We start from the raw sequence: 24,539 nt of genomic DNA on the forward strand, positions 1-24,539 counted from the left end.
GACTGCGATTTACTGTTGGGTCAGTATTGATCGGCGAGGCAGGTCTACGCTATCGTCCCAGGGTCTGTACCCGATTTATCTGATTTGATAGGTTCTAACCGGTTCTGGTTCCTCTAGCCTCTATCCCAATACTCCCTTTCCGCTTACTCACGGTTAGATTCCCACAGCGTTCCGTTGATCTCGTCCTCGCTGCGCAGCTCGACGCGTCACACGGACGTTCGAGTGGCCGGGCTGGAGACCATCCTGAGGGCTGACTTTGGAGCAAGAGACCCTCTATCTGTCTGCGCCCCCCTTTTATCGTTTACCTACATCAAAGAATGCCGACCCGAGAGCCTTCTCGGCCAATCAGCTCGCCCCGCCCGTTAAGCCACATTCCAAGGTTTCCTTAACAATGGGTTTGCCTGCTGGCCGCGGCGCGCCGGCTGTTCCCGAGCACACCGCCATGCCAATCAGCCGCCCCTCCCCTCTGGCTTCCCCTTAGTTCGTGGTTGTGGACCCCTTTCTGCCTCGCCAATACGTGTGTGTGGGGGGTGCGTTTCAACCGCAGTGGCTGGGCAGCCCCCCGCCGTGACCATGCAATCTTAACACAGGTCACAACGCCGCGGTGCGAATTAGCATCGGGAGAGGTCGTCCAATTCCCTGGCCGCAGGAAACCGTGAAGATTATCCCTACGAGGGCTTTCGGGTGAAAACCTGCCAGCCAGGGGACCTCCCCTCGGAGCTCTATGGGGGGGGGGATTGTGTGAGGGTGTGTTTATGTGGGGAGCGGTGAGGGGGAAGAGGGGTCGGCCCCGTCGCTTGGTGGTGGCGAGGTCGTAGATCGGGCGCCCGCCGAGCGGCATTGCGGCGGCGGCATCACAAATGAAGGGGTGTGGGAGCTTGGATGCGAGGTGTGGGAAGCTGTGAGCCCCAGGCTACTTTGGACTCGCCTCCCCATTAACGGGAGGAGAGGGATGGTGGTGGTGCCCTACTCTCCCTTAGCAGATACATATCAGTGGAGATATGCAGACAAGGCTAAAAAGTCAGATGCCTTCTATGACCTCATGTCCCAGGTACTGGCTAAAGTGGCACTTCAGGAATTATTAATCCTCTTGGGTGACTTTAAATTCCCGCGTGGGTCATGATGTCGAATGTGGGCACACATCCTGAACACCAGGACCTACCATGGAGTGGATATTCCTATTGACCGTCGGCATGTCATCTGTAAGATGCGCCTACCATACTTTTATTCTGGTAGCAACCATGCATCAATGACCCCACCCAAACCCACAATGCCATCTAGCTGATGAAGGTTGCAAGCAGGAATTTCGACAATGCTAGCAACTGGGGCTGGCAACGTCCCACCCTCCTCCAGTCATATAATAATTACTATTTAGTTAAAACCTTTCACACGTCAAACGTGGAGATTTTTTAGCAATACCAAGTGTTCAAATGTTGTATTCGTGAGTGTTAAAGCATGCAGTGCAATAGTGAACGTTGGCTGTCCTAAATATTTTATTTTCAAGGGAAACCTGGCTTTTGAGATCAAATAGGAACAGGTATTATGTTCCCAATCTTTTTGTTGCTGTTCAATTCAGTATTTCATTGGCACACAATTGACACATTCTAGAAACATTTAATCACAGGTAAAACTAAAAATCATTTCCCGTTTGGTAATTATTTAATTTCCTCCGGAAATTGTTGGGTGGTAAACAACAACAACAAAAGTAACACGAATAATAATAATAATAAGCCGTCTTTATTATTCCCGACTGAAGTTTCTGCTTGGGTAAGAGTAATACAACTTCCACTGCAGCTCAACTGGCTCACAGCAGCATCAACAGCGAGCTGTCCACGCAGTCTGCAACTATAGCCACCTTCGGGGATTCTTGGCACAGCTGTGTGAGCGATCCAATTAAACAGAAGCAGTTGTACATTAAAATAGGTATCTTAATATGGAACGGTTCATTAAAACAACACTTTACCCCTGGCAAGCCATTCGAGGAAGTGGCCACGTGATTCGCAGATGCATATATATGTATTGTATATAAATATGCTGCCAATACACGCGGTGGACATTCCTGTGTGAGAAACCCGGCTCTGAGGTAAGACTCCCGGTTCGATGCACGTTGCACTTTTTTCGCACCGTACATATTCTTAACACTACAGTTACAAGGCTTGATAATTATGAAGCGAACCCAAAATAATCATCAAGCGCCACTCCTGTCACGTGAAAATAAACGGTATTCATACGCAATCGAATCGGCCACACATTTTTTTGGGGGGGAGTGCATCCTCAGAAGCATTTGTTCCACGTGAGTGAAACACCCTCGACAGGTTTCAACATCCGCTGACTCATCAGCAGTCAGACACACTCTGTGAAGGGACAATATATGAGGAAGGAAGGAAGGAAGGTGTTGTTTTTTTCGAGCGGAGAGTTAGACAAGGCCAAATTGTGCTTGAGCGATGTCTTATTTTCAAAATGGCATTAAAATGATGTAGGCATGCGATTGGGCATGGTGGGAACATTGCTAACTTGTTTCCGATTACGACGTTTATTTCATGACATGGCAAAAACGTGTCGGTTAGAAAGAAAAATATCCTCGCAGTTATAAACTACGAGAGTGTGAATCAAACTAATGAACGGAAAATTGTAGCAGTTGGTATCGACAAGACAACACACATCCAGCAAATGCTGCTTTTAATTAGGAGCTGTTCGAGCAGAGGGGATGCTCTGAATATTAGTCAACTGTTGTAGAGGCTGTATTAAATTGTGTTTGAAGTGCACTGGTGATGATAATCAATTATTCAAATGCAGTAACATAATTACGAAGTGTAATTGCGAGTGACTTGATTGTTACATTTTGGCAATCAAACTCAGTTCTATAGAGTGGATAAAGTACAACTATCGATGATGCCGTGGTGAGCCAACGTGGCAGGTGAAACAATGTGGGCGCCACGGTGGCTAGGAGATGTTAACTACCTCGACTGGATACAGGAGGTCGTGGCTTTGATCCCGACCCTGACGCCTGTATATTTGGAGTTCGCCTGTTTTCCCTGTGGTCGCCTGTATTATTATTCAGCTTCTCCGGGTTTTTTCTCTCCACATTTAGAATCAACATGCGTTTATGTATTTGGCTGCTATAAATTTCCACGTGACAAGCCACTTCGTTGAGCTATCATTTGTGACTAGGTCACTTCTGAAAAAAAAATCTACATAGCTCAGTGGGCCTTACCTGATATATTTAAAACATAGTTTAGTTTGTGTTTAATGGAGCAAGCTTCTATGACCCCACCACCTGTGTATCAATTGGTACTGCACGGGTTAGTTGGTCAGCATGTCGCGATGGAGTGAGGTGTGGGTGCTCCCCAACCTCTTCTAAGACATGTGGCCAGTGTGGAAGAGCAGGCCAAATACCCTGTGGAGGGGGCTCTCGACAGGTCCCTCTCTGTCAGTGAAGCTCGAGCAAGACATTGCAGGGCTGCACATTTACCACCTTGATACGTAAGTATCACGGCGTAAGCTATTTCTGACCACGTTACCGATGAGATGTGTAATTATAACTAATCGCCTGGGTATTGTGGGTTGCACGGCGGCCAGCCTGTTCGCTTGAGCTGGCTCTCAAAAAATTTCAGCAGCACTGTGATCCTCGCTGCATTACCCGCAGTGCCATCTGGTGTACTGTTGATGCTGGGTGATCTGGGTGGTAAGAGCAAAGCCAATGTGTGTGCAGGTATCATTTGAAAAACATAAAGGTCACTCGGTGGAATATTAAGTTCCCAGTAATGTCTCTATTACATTCTTGCACGTTTGATTGTTGTTTTCTTCTCTCTTTTATTTCAGGACTTTAAGATAGTTAAACCATTCAATCTCAACATTCCTTGCACCGTGCAGGGAAGAATGAAACAAACTCGCACACAAATGGAAAACAGCAGCTCTTTTTTCTATCTTGCAACATTTGAAGCCTCCCATGAAGTGATTCTGCTCATATTCAGCATGTGCCTGCCCCTGTACATCATCACAGTTCTCGTCAACCTGCTGGTGCTCGTGGTGGTAGCGACTTGCGCGGAGCTGCACAAGCCCATGTACATCTTCCTGTGCAACCTCGCCATCGGCGACATCATCGGCAGCACGAGCGTCGTGCCCAAGCAGCTGCACATCTTCCTGACGCGCGACAAGCACATCTTGCGCGTCTTCTGTTTCGCGCAGATGTTCTGGGTCAATTGTTTCGTCTCCAATGAATTCTTCACGCTGGCCGCCATGTCCTTCGACCGCTACGTGGCCATCTGCTCCCCACTGCACTACCACGCCATCGTCACGACGAAGAGGGCTCTGCTCGGCTCGCTGCTCATATGGATGGTCAGCGTCGCCATCGAGATTGTCATCAACGTTCTCCTGAAACGTCTGGAGTTCAGCGAGGCCGATGAGCACGTGCAGGGGATGTTCTGCGATCACGCGGGGATACTCCGACTGGCGACTTCAAACACTAGCTTGAACGAGGCGTACGGCACGTGGGTCATTGCTTCGACTGTTGCGCTCCCACTCTGCGCCATAGCCTGCAGCTACTACAAAATCATTCAGCAGTGCATCCGAATGAAGTCCAGTGATTTCAACAGGAAGACATTTTACACTTTGGTCACGCACTTCTCGGCTCTCGCCGTCTGCTTCTCGGCTGTATTCATATGCACGTTGGTGCCACGCATCGTGAAGGACTTCCAAAGCGACTTCGTGAGGAACCTGCGCTGCGCATTTCAGATTTCCATTTTTCTCGTGCCAATCGCCAATGTGCTGATTTACGTTTTCCGGACCAAGGAGTTGAGGAACGCAACAACCAGACACTTTCACAAATTTGTTCCCAACATCAATGCGCGTTTCGGATCTCACAAGGTCTGGACCGATGGGGAATAAAAAAAATCAACTGCTGTTGCCCTTCCCCGCACCTATTAGCGCAGTTGGCTGCGTACGGTACGAAAGAAGTTCAACGGTACATGCATACAACTGCAAATGACATCGGCCAGAGGAGAGGTGCAGCCCTGCAATTGCTTGCTCACAGCACTGCTGGTGGAAGGCATCATCCAGAGGTGCTCTACATATCCGCGTTGAGAGGGTATAATTGGCCTACTCTTCCACGCAGGTCAGATGTCTTGGAAGAGGGAGTACCCACACTTTGCCCCACCGCACGCTTACTGCTGATTGACTGCTGTAACTGTGGTCTATTCATTTAGACTGTGCCTCCATCTCTCTCCAGCGCATAAGAACACTATCAAATGATGGCACGTGTGATTACTTTACTAAGTTACTTATACAACGTTGTTATTGCAAACATATGCTTAATAATCATACCATATGGCACCAAAAGACTAAAATTTACTGCGTAGGATGAATACATCTCACACTCTGTTCTCCTGGAGCTATAATAATAAAAGCTCAATGACTACTCCGTATACTTGACATTCTTCCTCAATGCTGTCTTCTGTCTTGTCATAAAAACCTTCTTATATATTTACAAAGCCTGTGTGCCAATCTGTGCTACAAGTAAACATGATTACATTTTTGTAAAAACAAATTAAAAGTTGTGTTTGAAAGAAATTGGACGGAAAGAAAAAAACAAAGCATGCCTACAGCAAGGCCAGACAACAGCTACTTACACTGACATCATCTCATCTTATAAACCACCGTTTTCTGTCATATGACGGCAGGTTTCTATAGCAACGAAGCTGGGGTGCGTTTTATAGACAAGAATGCTCCATCGCGCATTTCTATTGAACGACCCGTTTAGTCCAGAGCGCATCGTGACACTGGAGCTGACGATCTGAGGAGCTGCCTCGCCGAGCGTTAAGAGGGCGAGTGGAAATCCAGTCAACCTACAGGAGGTACCGTTCCCTTCCTGCCAACTCTCGGCATGCGAAAGCAACCCGCGCGTTCCATTGGCTCAGCAGGTGCTTGACGTCACCCGCTGTCGCAAGGAGCTTCGGGAGTTCTAAGGCGCTCTTCAACAAGTGCAGTGTAACAGTGCGCTCTGCCCACTGAACGCGCCCCTGCTATCGGTAGCCTGAACAGTGTATCGGTCTCCATTGGTTCTTAACTTGGAGTGCACGAACGCTATACCATCGATCTCAATGTATCTCCGACCATGAACACCTGACCAGTGAACTCAAACACGTACACCGGGCTCTCAAGGCGAATGGATACTCTGACTACACAATCCGCAAAGCCATCAACCCAAGCGTGAGGAAGGAGCCATATGAAGATCCAATCAAAACCGTCACCTTACCTTACATAGCAGGGATAACCAAAAAGATTAAAACGATCTTGAACAAACACAAGATCCAGGTCCGATTTAACACAGTGCACAGAATTCGTGACCTGTTCCCATCTGTGAAGGCCAAGATTCCTGACATGCAATATCCCGGTGCAGGGGCGGTTTCTTCATTAGGGCGATTGGGCGACGCACCACCAATGTCATTCAACCACAGAGTCACGCTAGCCGTCACTGTGCCTCTGGATATAGTCCAATCAGCGTCATGTCACGTTCTGTGGAGTACCGCCTCTTTTTGGGCGATTTCCCTCCAGCTGAGAATCGCCCCGAGTGGTCCCATAGACTTACATTCAAAGATGTTTTTTTTTCGAACGGGGGCGCTGCAATGCATTCTCTATGGCTTCCGGGAGGGCTCGCCCTAACGTGCTTACGTCATCATACGTGCTTACGTCATCATACGTAAGCACGTTTCATCCAACAATATAATTTGTCGCCACCTAGTGGAATCTTTAATAAAAGAAACTTGAGTGGTTTGTTTTAATAGTGAGTATAGAAACAAACAAGATGTATTGTAAGAGTCACTTTATTTTTCATTAATATTAAAGAAGTGAAGTTGCCTTTAGATAGATAGATAGATCGTTTATTGTCATTGTCACCAGTACAACAAAATTTAAAATGCTCACCAGTCAGGGCATCATTCATAAATTTAAATTAAATAAAACAAGAAAATAAAAATAAAATTAAATGAAAAATAATCAATTTATACTATATATAAAAACAGCCCAAGTATACCCACATATCCACATAAGGTTACATTTTGTCATTGCACATCTCTATTTCACATTCAATTGTAAACACTATTACTTAATAATGAATTAGCATTATTGAGTGTGGTGATCGCTGTAGGATAAAAGCTCTGTTTGAATCTGTTTGTCCTTGTTTTGACTGATCTGAATCGTCTGCCTGATGGCAACAGCTCAAACAGTGAGTGTCCAGGGTGTGAAGAGTCCTTTAGAATGATCTGTGCTTTTTTGATGCAACGTGAACTGTGTAGTTCTTCCAGTGTGGAGAGATGGCAGCCGGCGATCTTTTGGGCTGTGTTGATGACCCTCTGGAGCGCTTTCCTCTGAGCCACTGTGCAGCTGGTGTACCATACACAGATGCAGTATGTAAGAATGCTCTCGATGGAGGCTCGGTAGAAGGACACCAGCAGTTTCTGTGTGATGTTATTATTCCTGATGATTCTCAGGAAGTAAAGTCTCTGCTGGGCCTTTTTCAGAAGCTCAGTGCTGTTGGCGCTCCAGGTTAGGCCCTCCCCAATGTAGACTCCCAGGAAGCAGAAGTCTGCCACCCTCTCCACACAGTCCCCGCTGATGATTAGTGGTGGAGTGTCCGTTTTCTTTCTCCGGTAGTCTATTATGAGCTCCTTGGTCTTTGCGGTGTTAAGGAGCAGGTTGTTGCCCCTGCAGTATGCTGTCAGCCGCTCCACCTCGTCCCTGTAGGCAGACTCATCCCCCCCAGAGATGAGCCCCACCACTGTGGTGTCATCAGCAAACTTCACAATGGTGTTGCTATGGTGGACGGCGGCACAGTCATGTGTGTAGAGGGAGTTAATTTATCCATTGCATGGGTGGACCTTATCCTTATCAATCATCCAGACATGTGCCCCCCCTGAGAGATTTTGCAGGAGCCGCCACTGTCCCGGTGTCTACAAAGTAAGCTGTACCTGCAGCAGCAGTTACATTGGGGGAACCAAAAGACATGTCTCGGACCGTGTTCGTGAACACAAGGCATATCTGAAACACGGCAGGACCAATACTTCTGCCGTAGCTGATCATTACTCTAATGTGGCTGGCTCACATGAAATTTATTTCACTAGGACGATGGTACTTTGCAAGCCGACTGGCTATCAACAAAGATTCATTGACGAAGCCATCCATATTCAGACACAAACACAATTTCAACCGAGACGACGGTTTTAAACTCAGCAATCATTGGAAAGATGTCATCAACCACTTTGAGTCATGATTTGAAATCGTGTTTCCTTGTCAACCTCTACCGTCAGCAGTATGGATGGGCGTAGCGAGGTGCAATCCCCCCCCCCCATCTCTACCCCTCCCCCCTATCTCGCGCGGTCCCCTTTCCTATCTCTGCCCCTCTCCCTTCTCTCTCTCCCCCTGCCTCTCGCGCAGCCCCCCCTTTACCCCGCCCACTAACTCTGGAGCCCTTATAAGCAGCTACATTTGGAGGCTTGTCCCCTCTTTTTTCTCCACCTGAAGAGGACCGCTTGTGTTGCAATCGAAACGTCGCGGGTTTTTTTTATTTTAATTAGATTTTTGTTATCTATCTACATGACTTTACCGAAAGAACCAAGAATATGAATTCCTGCAGTCACGAAAGTATAAAAGTAAGTCATTAATTGCCAGGTGCGAAGGCTGTGGAAATCAGTTTGGTGGCCAGAGTGTGAGTTGAGGGTGCGTCCGAAATGACAACTCTTCAACCTCTCGTAAAGCAGTCCAGGCCACTCAAGCTCCCAGTACATAGCCACTCCTCAGTGCAGTCAACCTAACCGAAGCTCCACCGACTCTTATCAACACACTTTAATAAAACAAAACACAACAAAACACAACACAAAAACAATAACTTTCATCAAACCACTCGTGTTTCCACAAAAGTCACCCAACTGCACAATGGATTCTTGATCCTGGAAATGCTTCCTGACGAAATCTCATAATTTTCACTTAATTCCTGGAATACTATGTCCTGGTCTCGAGCGGGAGCGGCTTACAGCCTCAAGACTCCTGAGCTGGAGGAAGTGAAGGCACACCTGTTACTAGTTGCAGTTGGGTGGATGCCTGTGTAACGTCCCCTACATTTTGCTATATATAAACAGAACGAGAAGACTGACAATCATTTTTATTTTGTACCCAGAATGGGTAACACAATTTATAATAAAATAGAATTACTTCACAACCAGTAACTTGTTATTTACACTCCTATACTTATTCATCCTATAACTTCATATGGCGCTTTCATAACCTAGCCACTCCCGTTCCTCTCCAGGCTTCGCTGTCTTAAGACTGCTATTTCACCCCTTTATAAATGTACTCTCCTATTCCCTACATTGCCCCCAACTAACAGCCTCGTGGCTGCCGATTAACTTCCCCAACTGACAGCTCCGGCGGCTGTCTGCCAATCACCCTCCACCTCACACCCACGAGCTGTGGGAGAGAGGCTCTGTCCACTCAGTGGTCTTGATAACCTTCACATTCAGCACCATAAGTCGGGAGTCTCATCCCTGCAGTTCCGAGGTGTGGTGTCACCTCCCTTTATCATATAGCCTCTCAATTTAATTTTACATAACGATTGTGTTTCACTACACTTGGAAGATTCCTAGCCACAGTAAAATCAGGTACTGTAGACGTGGAACGCTAATTTATTTCGGGTTGAATAAATATAGAGGCCTGGGAGAATCGTCAATGACAAACTCTCCTTCCTCAAAAGCACACGCCGGAGGTAGGGCATGGCCAGCACACACGCTGCAATGACCGGTAGAGGCCTAAATAACACTGTGCCTGAAAACTATTGAACCTGTTCATAATACTCCTCCTGTATGAAACAATGTGCCTAGAACAAACTCTGGAACCTGTTAATAAACACTCTTCCTGAATCAACCACTTGGCCGAAAGAATCTCGTGACACAATAACACTCCTCTTGGACTCACCCAATCTGCCTGAAAATTTTAATATAAAACATGATCACACATGAGCCAGTACTGTACTTTGAAATGGACATCCTCAAAAATCACTTTACTAAGGCACACCTGTTGAGATTTGGAGAGCACACGAACCAGTTAACCACTTTACATGGGGCCTGAAATACCGCTCTGCTCTGAACTCTGATATATTATTTTATGGCTATGACCCCAATGCATGTGTTCACACCTGCATTGTAAAATGAAGATTGTTTAAACCTGTTCCTGTGTCTGTGTGTCTCTCTGCCTCGATAATATTTGTGTATGACTACCATCTCTACACTCCCGACCATTCCCTTATTGGCTCCCCCGTGCTCTAGCTGACTCCGCAGCTTGGATCAACTTCTCTCCAGCACTGCAGAAGATGGCTCCTTAATCACTCTTTTCCTGGGCGAGGTCGGGCTCTCATGTGTTACAGGCCGCAGCTCATTTGTGCACCAGCAGCACCCTCTTAAAATGTAATTTGAGGTGACCACACAGTCACACTGTGTGGCTCTAAAACTAAAGAATGTTTTTAATTATACCAGGTAAGGCCCACGGCCTAATGGGCACAGCTTCTCCTGGGAAGAATAAGATGGCAACCGGTCCCTCACACCCGGTCTGTCCTTCAGAGGTGCTGCCGTTGGGTCTGCGGGTGTCAGGCGCTGGAATCCTGCGGGTGATACAATGGAATCCTTCTGAGGCATAACCTCCAGGCTCACCCGCCCCAGTTCGTCGGACACGTCAGACACCCGGCACTTAGGAGGTGGAGATGAACTGTCAACATAGGGTGGAATATAGGGTTTCAACTGTCACGGGTGCACAAACCAGCGACAACGACCGACCTGTATACGCACACACTGCAGCCTCTTGACCTCAACCATCTCAACAGGGCCCTGCCATGGCCAGTGCAATTTAGGGGATGTACCCAGGGGCACCTGGGGACAATGCAACCACGTCTTGTCCCCAGCAGTCCATGGGGTCCCGGACTCCCATTGCCCTACGAGTTTTTCATTCGCGGCCTGTCGTTTAGCCGAATTCCATCGAGACGTCTCCCGCGCCTCCGTCAGCTGCCTAATCGTGACCAGCGTGGGCATAGGCATAACGGCCTTTTTGGCCAGGTCCATGTCCAACTGAGCCACCATGGGGGGGTCACTTTCCCTCCCATACATGAGGTAAAACGGGGAGAATCCTGTTGAGGCATGAGGGGCAATCCGATAAGCGGCCAGGACTCCGTGAATGTGTAAATCCCAGTCCAACTGTGCCTCATTAACCTGTTGGCACAACATGGATGTAAGGGTCCTGTGCAAGCGCTCCACCATCCTGTCCATCTGGGATGGTAGGGCGATGTCCAGATTTTTTTCATTCCCAGGGAATCGCACAAATCCCTTAACAATTTGTAAGAAAATTTTTCTCCTGGTCCGTAAGAAGTTGTTCTGGTGCCCCTTTGTTCAAAGTGTACCCATGTAAAAATGCGTCCGCAATGGATGCCACCGACATATGCGGCCGGGTGTCTGATGCATCGCGACTTGCCTGCGGGCCTGAGGAAGCAGATGTCGGTGGGGCGGAGGACGTCGAAGGCGAGGAGGGCGATCTGGTGCTGTTGCGACACCCCCTGGCGATGTAGCCCAGCTGGCCGCATTTAAAGTAGGCGATAGTGGACCTCCACGCTGGAAGGGGGCCTCGTTCTTGCCGTTCCTGCTCCAGTGGTTGCCCCTTAATTTTCCTCCCGCGTGGATTCTAGACCAACGACGCACAGGACCGCAGCGCAGGCTCCTCTGTGTCCTCCGGGAGTCCCGCTCAGGCAGCCACCCCGGGCCACTGCTGCAAGTTGATGTGAGCTTGAATGCAGCGGGCCACCTTTAGGGATGACAATTCGTCCTCCTCTGTGACAGGTGGAGAGATGCCAAACTCCTGGGCCAGCCACAGCAGTCTCTCCAGCACCACGGAATACAGCGAAGTCTGCTCCATACGCGGGTATGCCGCATGGCCCAAGGCCAGCAGCGCGCTGCGGAAGGCGAGAGGCGTCTCGGCCTCCCCTCTTCTCCGCAGCACGAACCTTCGATGCGCGTTGGACGGTGGATCAAAAATGGCAGCCATCTGAGTGCATGCCCGAGGTAGAGTTTCCTGCCAGGGAGTTGTCATCCAGCACCGTGGGCAGAGCCCATAGCACCTCCGCATCTAACCACCCGACCAGGGTGCAAGACACTTTGAAACGGCGGTGAAAATTTGTCCAGTCACCCCCTGCGGCCACGAACTCGCGGACGGTAGGCAGGCGCTTCCATAGAGACAGCGTCCCTGCAGAAGCCGCCGATGGTGACTCGAATTTGGCAGGAAGATATTTCCGCTTGGACGACAAAATGGCGGTCACTTGCTGTGCCATGCCCGCGGCAGACAAAATGGTGGCCGCCTGCGCAGGCGGGAACTTCGCCGTTTCCCGCTCTGGTGCGGTGGCGGAAGGTGAACCATCCGCCTCCTGCCCTCATACCGCAGCATTTCTGGTAGGCAACATGGACCCGAGCTGGACGACCAGTTGTGCTGCGACAGAGAGCAGGCCCGCGAGGCGCGCGGTGAGGAAGCGCTACCCTTCTCCGACCGGCAGCTGCAAGGGGCCGACGTCCCTCTCCTGCTGCTCTGCAGGCATCGTCGCCTCGGGACACATCACCGGAGTCCCGGATTCTGGGGCTGTCAAGGGGATCACATCCCCGTCGTCCTCATCTCCAGAGGACACTATTGGTGGGTTCTTCCTCTTTCCCGGTTTTGACATGACGAATTTCAATTTCTTTAGCACTTCTGACGCCAAATGTAGTGACTAACTGGGAGCCGATAGGACTTGGAGGCACTTCTTTATTAACAAGCACCATCGGAGTTTACACTCTTAATAATTAGTCCTTCTATTGTCGGCGACGCTACTCAGTCAAGACAGTTGACTGTTGCGCCCCGAGATGGTGAAGAAGGAAACAACGGTGAGAAGAATGGTGAAAATGACGACAAGAATGGGGAAGACAATGAGAAGAACGCTCACGAAGGACTTCAGCAGCACGACGGGGATCCCACTCCAACAACAGCCCCGAGGTCCCCTACAGGGGCGCCTATAATACTGTCAGCGTGGCCTCGCTCCACCCCCGGCCACGTCCCCTTTCTGGAACCTACTAGCAGGTTCCTGGTGTGCCCCTCCTGTGACCTTTCCCCTAGATACCCCTCTCATGTATATCCTGGCCTGCTGACATCAGGGCTGCCGTACGCCGCGGATTCCCTTTCCTGCCAGCAGCCAGAGCTATGCCACTACACTATGCCACTACATATGTACTCTGTAGCCATGGACCAGAAGTAGTCAACACTTGACTTGTTGATCTCCAACGAAACATTGAAATGCGGTGTATCACTGGAACCCTGAAATCGACTGCAACACCCTGGCTGCCCGTGCTGTTGCACATCTCTGCCCAACCCATACGCCGTAACGCTGCAACTCTCTGGAAAGTCCTGCAAATCGAAAAAAGAGTCGCCGTCCCAATCATTAGGACCTCAATAACGTCCCTCATCATCGCTTGAAGTCATGCAAGCCATTTTGGACCAATGCGCTTAACCGTGAGTAATGGGAGTTCAACCCCGATGAACCTTGGAAAGCTGAATGCAGTTCAAAAGAACTCACAAAAAACGCCTTGTGAAAGACCCAACGTATATGATCTCAGGGTTTGATCCTTCGCGAAGCTCATGGTCCACCCTAAATCGCATTCGCACAATCCATGGCAGATGCGGTTATCTGATGCACAATATGGGAAATTAAAAACTCTCCAGTGTGCGACTGTGGTCATCCAGAACAGGCCGTACAACATTTTACAACGTTATGCACGATCCCCAAATGTGAAGAAGACATCACAGCGATATACTCCGCTGCTCCTGACATGGTTGTCTGGCTTGACTGCCTGAGTGTGAAATTGTAGTTGTTGCTGTGCATCTATATCAGCCATATGAAGTAACAAGAAAAAAAATCCCAGAAATATCGGCTCGGAACGCAACCGCTGGTTTTAACATTATGTATACGGGAAATTAGAGTTTGCTTTAAAACAATTCGAGTGCAGAAGCATTTCCCTGGAACTCTTCCCTTACAGAAGGGGGTTTTGGGTGGCGGCAGTTCCTGCACTTTACATTGACCGAGTAGATATTTTGCATTTTATGTGTGACATTAGATGGATACTGGGAGGACACAATGCCACTGCAACATTTACATGTATCTTGACTTATCCATTGTGTGGAAAAGATGTATAAGTCAGCTTCGATGCCGTTTCCACTTACTCGCTGTCATAATAAGCGGAGATTAACTTCTATATTGGGGGGAGGGTTGGGACAGGGGTTCGCTTTGTCCCTCATATTAGGAATCGCGGATGCATATAATAAATGTATTTACTATCTTAATTGTACACAACCGAAAATAAATTTATAAAGGTGCCCAGTTTGGGGGGGGGGGCGTTGCGCTCCGGTTCCCCCCCTCCCCACAATGCAAACTATCCCCATGGCCAGAGCTGCACTGATTGATTGGGTTGAGTGGCTTACCATTGGGGAGGTGCACTGATTGAGTGGCATTGCCATAGGGAAGCATTACTGATTGAGTGGCATTGCCATAGGGGAGCTGCGCTGATTCTCCTCAGACCACCGTCGTGATACTACAGAATTAGCGTGAACACGGGGATGAGTGGGGTTGGGCGGCTTGCCAAGTTCACCTTCACGGCCATTCGCCGAGTTGCGAGGACGTGGTCCTCTCGCTGCGCTGCCGATCACGGAACGGCCCCGGGCCAGCGCTCCTGCTTGCCCAGGGGGGCCACGGCAATGCGGGCGATCGCGTCTCGTCGTCACGAACCCCACTGTTGGCAAGGGGGGAATACGCAGAACGGCCAAGAGAAGCTCCTTAAGACGGCCCCGTCTCCAGGTAATCAGCACTAGTTATTTAAAGTGCGCACTCCCGCGAGGATTGTTAGAGACTAACTCCCTGCCCTATTTGTAAAAGAAAAAAAGACCATTAGGTGCACATGCAGGACAAGATAATTGCATCTTTAGGTCAAATGCATGCAGCATTAATTCTTACAATGACGACGGATTAAGACGGCTGCACAGCACCGATGCATATCTGGCCTTGGTAGACATCTACATACTTTTTGTTTGCATGTGTATGCCATGTAATGAAAATTGAGCAACAAATAGGACATATATGTATCTCGCCACGGTGGCGAAATGTTAACTTCCTCGCCTGGTATGCAGGAGGTCTTGGGTTCGATTCCGAACCTGACGACTCTATGTTTGGAGTTTGCGTGTTCTCCCTGTGGTCGCGTGGGGTTTTCTCCAGGTCCTCCGGTTTTACAATCCACATTTAGAATCAACATGCATTGACAGTATTTGGCTACTATAAATTTCCACATGATTGGCCACTTTGTTGAGCTATCATTTGTGGCCAGGCCGCATCTGAAAAAGAGCTATGTAGCTTAGTGGTCCTTACCTGGTAAGAAAGTGTCTTTTTAAAGTGCCTTGGGATATGAAACATATATTTGGTGTTGAATAAGCCAATGTTATCAGTAAGATGTGACGCAGTCAACTGCCAATTATACCCGCATATTTCAATAATAATTGAGACATATAATAGAAGAGTTTGCACTTCGCGGTATTGCTGTCGTCGAGAAAGTGATTGGTTCATTCTCTCTCTCTCACTCTTGCCGTACGTTTGATGGGAGGGCGTCAGACCCACGAGCGTCCCTCTTGCCAATGCAATGCCAACTTCTCCACCCACCAGCCACGCCTCGCGCCACCCTCGCCCACCCGAAGCCACGTGACCACCCCAATGCAATATATAAAGTCAGTGCCATGGAAAAATTCACAGGGTGCCTGGTAAGGGAAACTTAACACCAAGGTAAGAGGAGCTCACCGGAAGCGCGACCACGCAGCTTTGTCGTTTTTTGGGAGGAGTTGGTTGAGCACTCTGTATTAAGACAATCATCACTGTTCTAGCTTTTGCATTTAAAACTTAATTCAAAACGATGCAGCATTTAGGCTGGGGTATTTAGCATTGTTTTTGTTGCTGTCATAAATAAATAACTATTGCAATAATCGCGACACAAATACATGCTACATCATAATTTTACGTTTTGATTATTGACAACAATAATTACGACACATAATTAGGCAAATGTTTTTTTTAACAGTTTCATAGTTCCAATGTACCATGAAAAATGAGTGCCTGCTTCTCGGCGATCGTGTCAGATATGACATTTCAATGTTGACTCCATGTAGAGTTTCGTGACCCTGGCGTTCTTTACGTCAACATGCGGTCACCGTTTAGCAGAAAAATGAACGATTTGTATATCTGTCGTTCTGATTCCTACAGTGGCATGATGACTATTTTTGCAGAAGCTTTGGGGATTTAAGCTGGGCGGTTTGTAGACTGTCAAACTTGCCTTGCAGCAAACCGAATTGCCTGGTGCTCCAGTTGCATGTGGCAGGAATGCGCCGAAGACTATTGAACTGGGTCAGATGCATTAGGATTATAATGTTTGCCTGCTGATATGCTGACGTGTTGAGGTAAATCGTTATAAAATAAAGATAGTGCGGGAGGTTGTCATGAGGAGGTTAAGAGTTATCTTGGAGTTTGTAAGACAGGATTTTGAAGGGCAACAGAAACATTTTGCAAGTATAATATTGTACGACATGCTATTGCATGGCTTGGATCTGCCAAGAAAAAAACAACGGTGCTCCATCAACTGCTGCAGAACAGCAACTAGTCGATTCTCTAATTAGTCTTGGCCAGTATTAATTTGTTTGGCATAACACTTCAACGTTATCAAAATCAATTGAGTGTCCTTGTTGGCAAGCATGTTGTGCCACTGCCGACAGTTGTGTTTGAGATAATTTAATGTTTCTTTGGTGTTCTTTTAGTCTTACGCTAATGTTACGTCCCATCTGTCCAATATAGCATTTACCGCATAAGCAATTGATCCTATCTACACCTTCTGTTAATAACTTAGGTAATTCATCTTTAGTACGAAACACTAGTTTTGAATTTTGTGTACCGTACCAAATCTTACTTTCATGTTTTGCTTTTGCAAAACACGGGCAAATTTGTCAGTTATTCCTCAGATATATGGTATTTTAATTGTTTTTATAATCTGATCACTTTCAGCATTTTCGTATTGTAGCCATTCAGGGAGGAGTATGCACTAGGAGCATTCGCACGGTTGGCTATGTACAGTGTGAAATAAGTTCGACATACTTGGATGTGTAGGCGCAGAGTGATCGATAGCGTCAATGAGTGGTTGCTAAATCGAAAAGAAGCAAGTGAGAAAGCGATCCAGAATGAGCAGAGAGAAGAAGATCTTTAAGAACACACAGTACAGCAGATTATGTCGAATGATGTTCCTGAATACTAGATTATACCGTATCATGAAGACCATTTTGAATAAAATAGTTAGTTGAGTGGGGTGTGAGACAGGACAAGGCGAGTTGGATTATTTGCCTCAAGTGAGGATTCTATTTTATTCTGACCACTGATTGCCATTTTGGCCCGTAGGTCGTGCGTTAGGTTAGTGACCGAACAATTACACGGCTCAGCCCCTTGTTTAAGTTATTCCTTTGTTTCCACCAAAGCCGTGTCCTTGTCTCTTGAACCTTTCCGCTGTGGTGTTCCCCTGAACTCTATCCTAGGTCATCTGCTGTTCGCTAAATTCCTGCTTCTGCTAAAGAAATTCACGTCCAATTTTGTCACAAATTTTTATATTTACGCTGATGACACATGACTTGACATTACAGGCTGGTCCCGGTACCCTATCCACTCCCTCTGTCTGCCCCAACATCCTTGGAGTCATCCAGGATTCGGCGCTGTCATTTTCTCACCATATCTACTTTATTTGCACAGGATATTGTTGATTCTGAAATGCTCTTTCTCAATGATGCTGCTGAAAACAATTATTTGTGCGCGTGTAACCTCCACACTTTACAAACTGCGATTCTCTCGTATGCAGTCTTCCTGAGTTTCATGGTCAGCGGACTGAGCACGTCCCGCATGCTCGCGCAAGGATGCTTCCTCGTAATGCGCAAACGCGGTCGGGTTACCCCCCATTGCACATCGCGTCAGCCGCCTTTCCATCCACTCTCGAGTCAGCCTGTAGATGCCACTTATTGCTTTCAAATCGTTGCGTGCGATTTCCCCTTGCTTGCATTTCCCCTCTCATTTCTGTCTGCAACAAATCCCGAGTCCTTCACTCATCCAGCCTAAAGGCGCCGTTTTTTTTGTACCTCCATTCTGGTCCGTGTTCCCCTGCTCTCTTCAGCAGGGTCGCCGTGGTGGAGAGATGTTAACTACCTCGCCTGGCATGCAGGAGGGTGTGGGTTCGATCCTGACCCTGACGCCTGCTGTATATTTGAATAGAAGTGTTTTGGATTAGATGGCGGTTTTTTGGGTTACGCGATCTAATCCAAAAATAAATCTATTACGGATAATATTTGGCACAAAAGCGACCTGGCCACAAATGATAGCTCAATGAAGTTTCTTATCATCATGTGGAAATGTATAGCAGTCAAATATGCACGTTGATTCTAAATGTGGAGGGAAATACCGGATGACCTGGATCAAACCCACGACCTCTTGCACAGCAGGCGAGGGAGTTAACATTTTTTCATCGCAGACCCCACCTCCGGCGACTCGATGATCACCATTCGTGACCACGATTCAGTTACTAAAGAAGTGCCCGTAATGTAGAGCGAAACGTCGGACAACACGTGGCACAATCTCAAAAGTTTATCAGCAGAGATGATTAATAGGAACAGTTTAATCTTCAATGAAGCGGGCGGTTTATTTTTTTTAAAGAGTTAAATGTCGTGACGCTCAAGATCTGTAATTGTGTGTGACTGTTACCGCACTCGCGAGTGATGGTCAATAGAAATGCCCCGGGTTTGACGGGTAGCAACAGCGCACTGCGTGACACGGCACTTGTCTATGATGTGCCTAGCAACTGTTTCATTCACTTGCATTTTTTATATACTTTATATTAAGTTCGCGTGTTTGCTTGCTTGCTTGCGTGCTTGCTTAGGACCGTGCAAATCTTTCGGTCGTTTTTTAACCCACTTCCCGTGATCCAATCGAGCTGACATTTTCCACACAGACTCGTTGTGCCAGACAATTATTGTTCGTGAAATTTTTTTTCCAAAATTTTACACTTTTTAGGCAAAAAAAAATATTTGACCTATATTCAAATAGAACGCATTCATGGCTTTGGCTGAACGTCAGAGTGTAAGAGCCCAGAGCGTAATCCCTCAACAGGCCGTGGCGGAGTAGCGCAGTTGGTAGCGCCCTCGCTTCCCATGCCAAAGGTCGCGGGATCGATCCCCGCGTCCTCCACAGGCGAATATATTTTTAAATCCTTTATATTAAGTTCGCTGCCACGCATATAAAGGATTTATAGTGAAAAACTTTGTTTTTACGGGTTATACTTATTTTCACTTAAAACTTTCGTGACTGCAGGAAGTCATATTCTTGGTTCTTTCGGTGAAGTCACGTGACTTTACCGAAAGAAACAAGAATATGAATCCCTGCAGTCACGAAAGTTTTAAGTCTACAGGGAGGGTTTCCACATCACCATAAGATCTTTTAACAAACTCCGAGACAAGAAAGCTCATCTGATCGAGTCACTCACATTTCTGTAGAGATGCCGCGACTCTAATGTAATACCGACCTCATTCACACTGACCTCTGCTGCTGTCACATCTTCCAATGACAAACGAATTTTGTTCCAAGCTAGCTTGGCCCTGATCTCTGAGAGAATTAGACTGCTCCGCATTGAACTGGACCATGTAGACAAAACACTCTTGAAATCACACTTAATATTAACATAAAAAATGTCTACGTCTGATTGGGAACATGTAGATAACATGACTGCTTCATCAGCCGCTACAATGTCAGATAAATGTAAAGATAATCTGATTTCCAAATTCAACCTCCTTTCCAAGAAAAAACCAGATCCACACATTAAAAAGTTAAATGTTGACAAGGTTGTTATCAATCTGAGTAATATCCCAATTTCCGATGGTTTAAAGTCGATTATGGTGAAAGGATTGAACTTCGCAGTCACCCCCAAACACATACCAGTGGATGACATTATTGCTCAGGTAGATGTAGCTCTTAAGGTTTGGGACACATTACTGCAGGCGTGACAAGATCTAAAATCGCTGCAACCCTCAAAAGTGCTAAGATACCAGTCAGCAACATCAGTAAGGAGGAGCGTTTTGAACTATCTCAATTAAAAAAGAGGGAATATATCGTCATCCTCTCAGCCAACAAGGGCAATGTCATGGGTCATCATAGACAAAAATGTGTACAATATCAAAATTCAGGACCTACTTAATGATGGTAGCTACACAAAAAATTAAAGAGATCCCACCATCTGCCTCGTTACAAAAACGAACAGTATCATCACTGATTCAGCTACATTAATTAAACAGACCAAACGGTTTTCCTTAAAACCTTCTGCTGCTACACCACCCAAACTATATGGCTTACCAAAAATCTATAAAGAAGATATACCCCTTCGTCCCATCCTCTCCACCATTGGCTCACTCACCTACAGACTGGCCCGATATCTGAGACCTTGCAGCCATTCATTGGTAAGACCACCTCTTCTGTACTTAGCTTACCTGGTATCGTCAATTAAGGACATCTCACTGTCCCCAGGTGATTTGCTCATTTGTTTTGATGTAGTTTATTTGTTCACCAAAGTTCCTGTGCCCGATACCATCGCAATAATTGAAGATTTGGTCCAACAAGGACTGAATGCTGATGTGCCAGCCCTGGTGAGACACTGCCTCGCCAATACATACTTCACCTGGAATGGAACATTCTATAAACTGAAGGCACCCCAATGGGGTCTTCCTTATCTCCAGTTGTGGCCAACATTTTCATGGAAAAATTTGAGACAGACGCCATCCAGGCATCCACACTATGCCCGTCCTTGTGGAAGAGGTACGTGGATGACACGTTTGTCACCTGGCCACATGGCCGACCGGCTCTGAAACAATTCCTCAACCACATCAATTCCATACACCCAGCAATCAAATTTACCATGGAGATAGATAAGGATGGCATTCTACCTTTCTTGGATGTCTTAATCCAAAAAAGACCAGATGGCTCAATGAGCCACTCTGTATACAGGAAAGTAACCCATACTGACGCCTACCTAAAACCTGATTCCCACCACCATCCATCCCAGAAGAATTCCCTCATCAAAACGCAACACCATAAAACTCAGTGTATCTCCGACCATGAACACCTGACCAGTGAACTCAAACATGCACACCAGGCTCTCAAGGCAAATGGATATTCGGACTCCACAATCCGCAAAGCCATCACCCCCACCGTGAGGAAGGAGCCATCTGAAGATCCAATCAAAACCGGCAACTTGCCTTACATAGCAGGGATAACCAAAAAGATTTCCAAAATCTTGAACAAACACAAGATCCAGGTCCGATTTAACACAGTGCATAAAATTCGTCACCTCATCCCATCTGTGAATGACAAGATTCCTGACATGCAATATCCCGGCGTCAACAAACTAAGCTGTATCTGCGGCAGCAGTTACATTGGGGAAACTAAATGACATGTCTCGGACCGTGTTTATGAACGTAATGCAGATCTGAAAGACGGCAGGACCAATACTTCTGCCGTGGCTGATCATTACTTTAATGCGGCTGGCTCACAGGAAATTGATTTCTCTAAGACGATAGTACTTTGCAAGCTGACTAGTTATCAACAAAAGTTCGTTCATGAAGCCATCCATATATACAGACAAAGACACATTTCAACCGAGATAACGGTTTTAAACTAAGCAATCATTGGAAAGATCATTGGACCATCCTTTGCCAGTAGCAAAATATGATAATTGTTTTTGTACCCTTTTATCTGGCAACAAAACTGACACATTTTTTACAAGGAGTCATGTTTGCATTGACCACAATACCTGCAGTCGGAATGCAAACAAAAAACTCAACTCTGATAATGTATGCACTGTCCTTGAAATTGATTGGTCCACACCCGAGATAGCTTTCCTTAGAGCCTAGTCTCACCTGGCCTTTTGGCGTCATCTGGTCCAACACCATGTGAGACTATGCCTTTTGGCGTCATCTGGTCCAACACCATGTGAGACTAGGCTCTAAGGAAAGCTGTCTCGGGTGTGGACCAATCATATTCAAGGACAGTGCATACATTATCAGAGTTGTGTTTTTTGTTTGCATTCCGACCACAGGTATTGTGGTCAATGCAAACATGACTCCTTGTAAAAAAGGTGTCAGTTTTGTTGCCAGATAAAAGGGTAAAAAAACAATTATCATTGGAAAGATGTCATCAACCACTTTGGGTCATGACTTGATTTGTGTTTTCTTGTCAACCTCTACCTTCAGCAGTGTGGATGTGTGTAGTGAGGTGCAATGACCCCCCCCCCATCTCTACCCCCGCTCTCCCCCTATCTCTACCCCCTTCCTCCCCCCCATTGTCTCTCTGCCCATGCTGTGTACGCACAGTCCTCCTCCCAACTCCCCCATTGTCTACTCCTATATTAGCACTGGCTGCCCCACCCATGCTGTTTACGCTGCACAAGCTCTCTTCCCCCCAACTCTCGTCCCCCACCCACTCACTTTGGAAACCCTTCTAAGCAGTTGCATTCGGAGGCTTGCCCTCTTTTATCTCCGCCTGATGAAGACTGCTTGTGTTGCGATCGAAACGTCATGGGGTATTTTGCTTTCATTTAATTATTACTATTTAATTTTTAATTTAATTTTGTTATTTATATTTTCTATCTACGTGAATTTACTGAAATAATCAAGAATATGTATTTTTTTTTTATTTTGCCAGGGTATTAAAGCAGTGAAAACGGGGGGTTCGTTCCACCATGCTGTTCGCCCAGGAGAAAAAAGCAAACGACAACGACATGGACAACGGCAGCTCCCTCTTCCTCCTGTCCACGTTTGAGCTCCCGTCCGCCATACAGGTGCTCATATTCCTGCCCACGTACACGGCGGCCGTCCTCGCCAACCTGCTGCTCATCGCCACCGTGGCGCTGTGCGCGGAGCTGCACAAGCCCATGTACGTCTTCCTGTGCAACCTCGCAGTCGGCGACATCATCGGCTGCACGAGCTTCGTGCCCATGCAGCTGCACATCCTCCTGACGGGCGACAGGCGCATCCCGTTCGCATCCTGCGTCACGCAGATGTTCTGGATCAACGTTTTCGTGAGCAACGAGTTCCTCACGTTGGCCGTGATGGCGTTGGACCGCTATGCGGCCATCTGCTACCCGCTGCGCTACCACGCCATCATCACGACGAATCGGTCCTTTGCCGCGCTGCTGCTCATGTGGACGATTTGTGTCGCCATTCAACTGGTCATCCATCTCCTCATCATGCGTCTGACGGTGTGGGTACCCATTGGCCAACTGCAGGGCATGTTCTGCGACCACGGAAGTCTGCTCAAGCTCTCCGTCTCCAACACCCGTGTCAACGAAGTGTGCGGTCTGGTGGGCGTGGTGTTAACGGTGGTGGCACCACTCTGTGTGATGGCCTTCACCTACTGGGGCATCCTGCGGCAGTGCATCAGGATGAACTCGAAGGATTTTAACAGGAAGGCGCTCTACACCCTCATAACGCACTTCTCGGCACTCGTCGTCTGCTCCTCGGTGGTGTTCACCTTGGTGCTGGTCCCGCGCGTGGTCGGAGACTCGCAGAGTGCCTTTGTGAGGACCGTGACCATGTCCGTTCAGTTCCCCGTCATTGTCGTGCCGATTGCAAACGTACTCATTTATTTCTTTCGGACCAAAGAATTGAGGCAAGCGTCCATCAAATATTGTCAAAAGTTAGTTCTTGGATCGGTCGCATCTTTCACGTCTCGCAAGGTCTGCGTCAATGGGGACTAAACACTGTCAACTGACAGCACGTGTATACCAAACCAAAATTAAACTTTTTATTTTATTTTACCCACTAAGACCCACTGGGATATTTAGTTCTTTTTCAGAAGCGACCTGGCCATTACAAATGACAGCTCAACCAAGTGGCTTATCGTGTGGAAATGTATAATAGCAGCCAAATACTCTAAACGCGTGATGTTGATTCGAAATGTGGAGGGGAAAACCGGAGGACCCGGAGAAAAATCTATAAGACCACGGATAGAACATGCAAAAACTCCAAATACACAAACATCAGGATCAGGATAGAACCCACGACCTCCTCTATACCAGGCGAGGTAGTTAACATCTCGCCAAATATTAAACGTAACGATATCAATTGAGTCATATGTTCGTATTATTTTCTGAGGGATGTAACAGAGGTATCAAAGTCTCGTCCTCCACACGTTGACGGTAGCTGTGTGAATGCGCGTGTGTGTTTGTATGTGTGCGTCAATGATGGAGGAGGAGTGGTAGTGTAGCGGTTAGTGCGCTGCACTATGAACCCGGTGTCCCAAGTTCGCTCACAGCCAAGACCAGTGATGATTATCTGAACCGGTCCTGGACGTCCCCTAGGTCGAGTCAACCTCAAATGAGTACCTACTG

General features: G+C 47.3%; 2 protein-coding genes across 2 annotated transcripts; both read left to right on the forward strand.

Annotated features, from left to right (window-relative positions):
• The first annotated feature begins 3,900 nt into the window (after positions 1-3,900).
• LOC144948760 (olfactory receptor 1496-like) lies at positions 3,901-4,887 on the forward strand. Its single transcript, XM_078878407.1, has one exon. It carries the CDS (start codon positions 3,901-3,903, stop codon positions 4,885-4,887), a length of 987 nt encoding a protein of 328 aa, XP_078734533.1.
• Positions 4,888-22,928: 18,041 nt separating this feature from the next.
• On the forward strand, positions 22,929-23,906 carry LOC144948761 (olfactory receptor 1500-like). The gene has a single exon (XM_078878408.1). The coding sequence runs from the start codon at positions 22,929-22,931 to the stop codon at positions 23,904-23,906; it is 978 nt and encodes a 325-aa protein (XP_078734534.1).
• Positions 23,907-24,539: the final 633 nt, after the last annotated feature.

The sequence above is a fragment of the Lampetra fluviatilis genome, chromosome 51, assembly GCF_964198595.1.
Source record: "Lampetra fluviatilis chromosome 51, kcLamFluv1.1, whole genome shotgun sequence".
In the NCBI taxonomy this organism is placed as follows: domain Eukaryota; kingdom Metazoa; phylum Chordata; class Hyperoartia; order Petromyzontiformes; family Petromyzontidae; genus Lampetra; species Lampetra fluviatilis.

What these genes read in the sequence shown, in the direction of transcription:
- LOC144948760 (XM_078878407.1), top strand. Translation starts at nt 3,901, where the DNA reads ATGGAAAACAGCAGCTCTTTTTTCTATCTTGCAACATTTGAAGCCTCC.
- LOC144948761 (XM_078878408.1), top strand. Translation starts at nt 22,929, where the DNA reads ATGGACAACGGCAGCTCCCTCTTCCTCCTGTCCACGTTTGAGCTCCCG.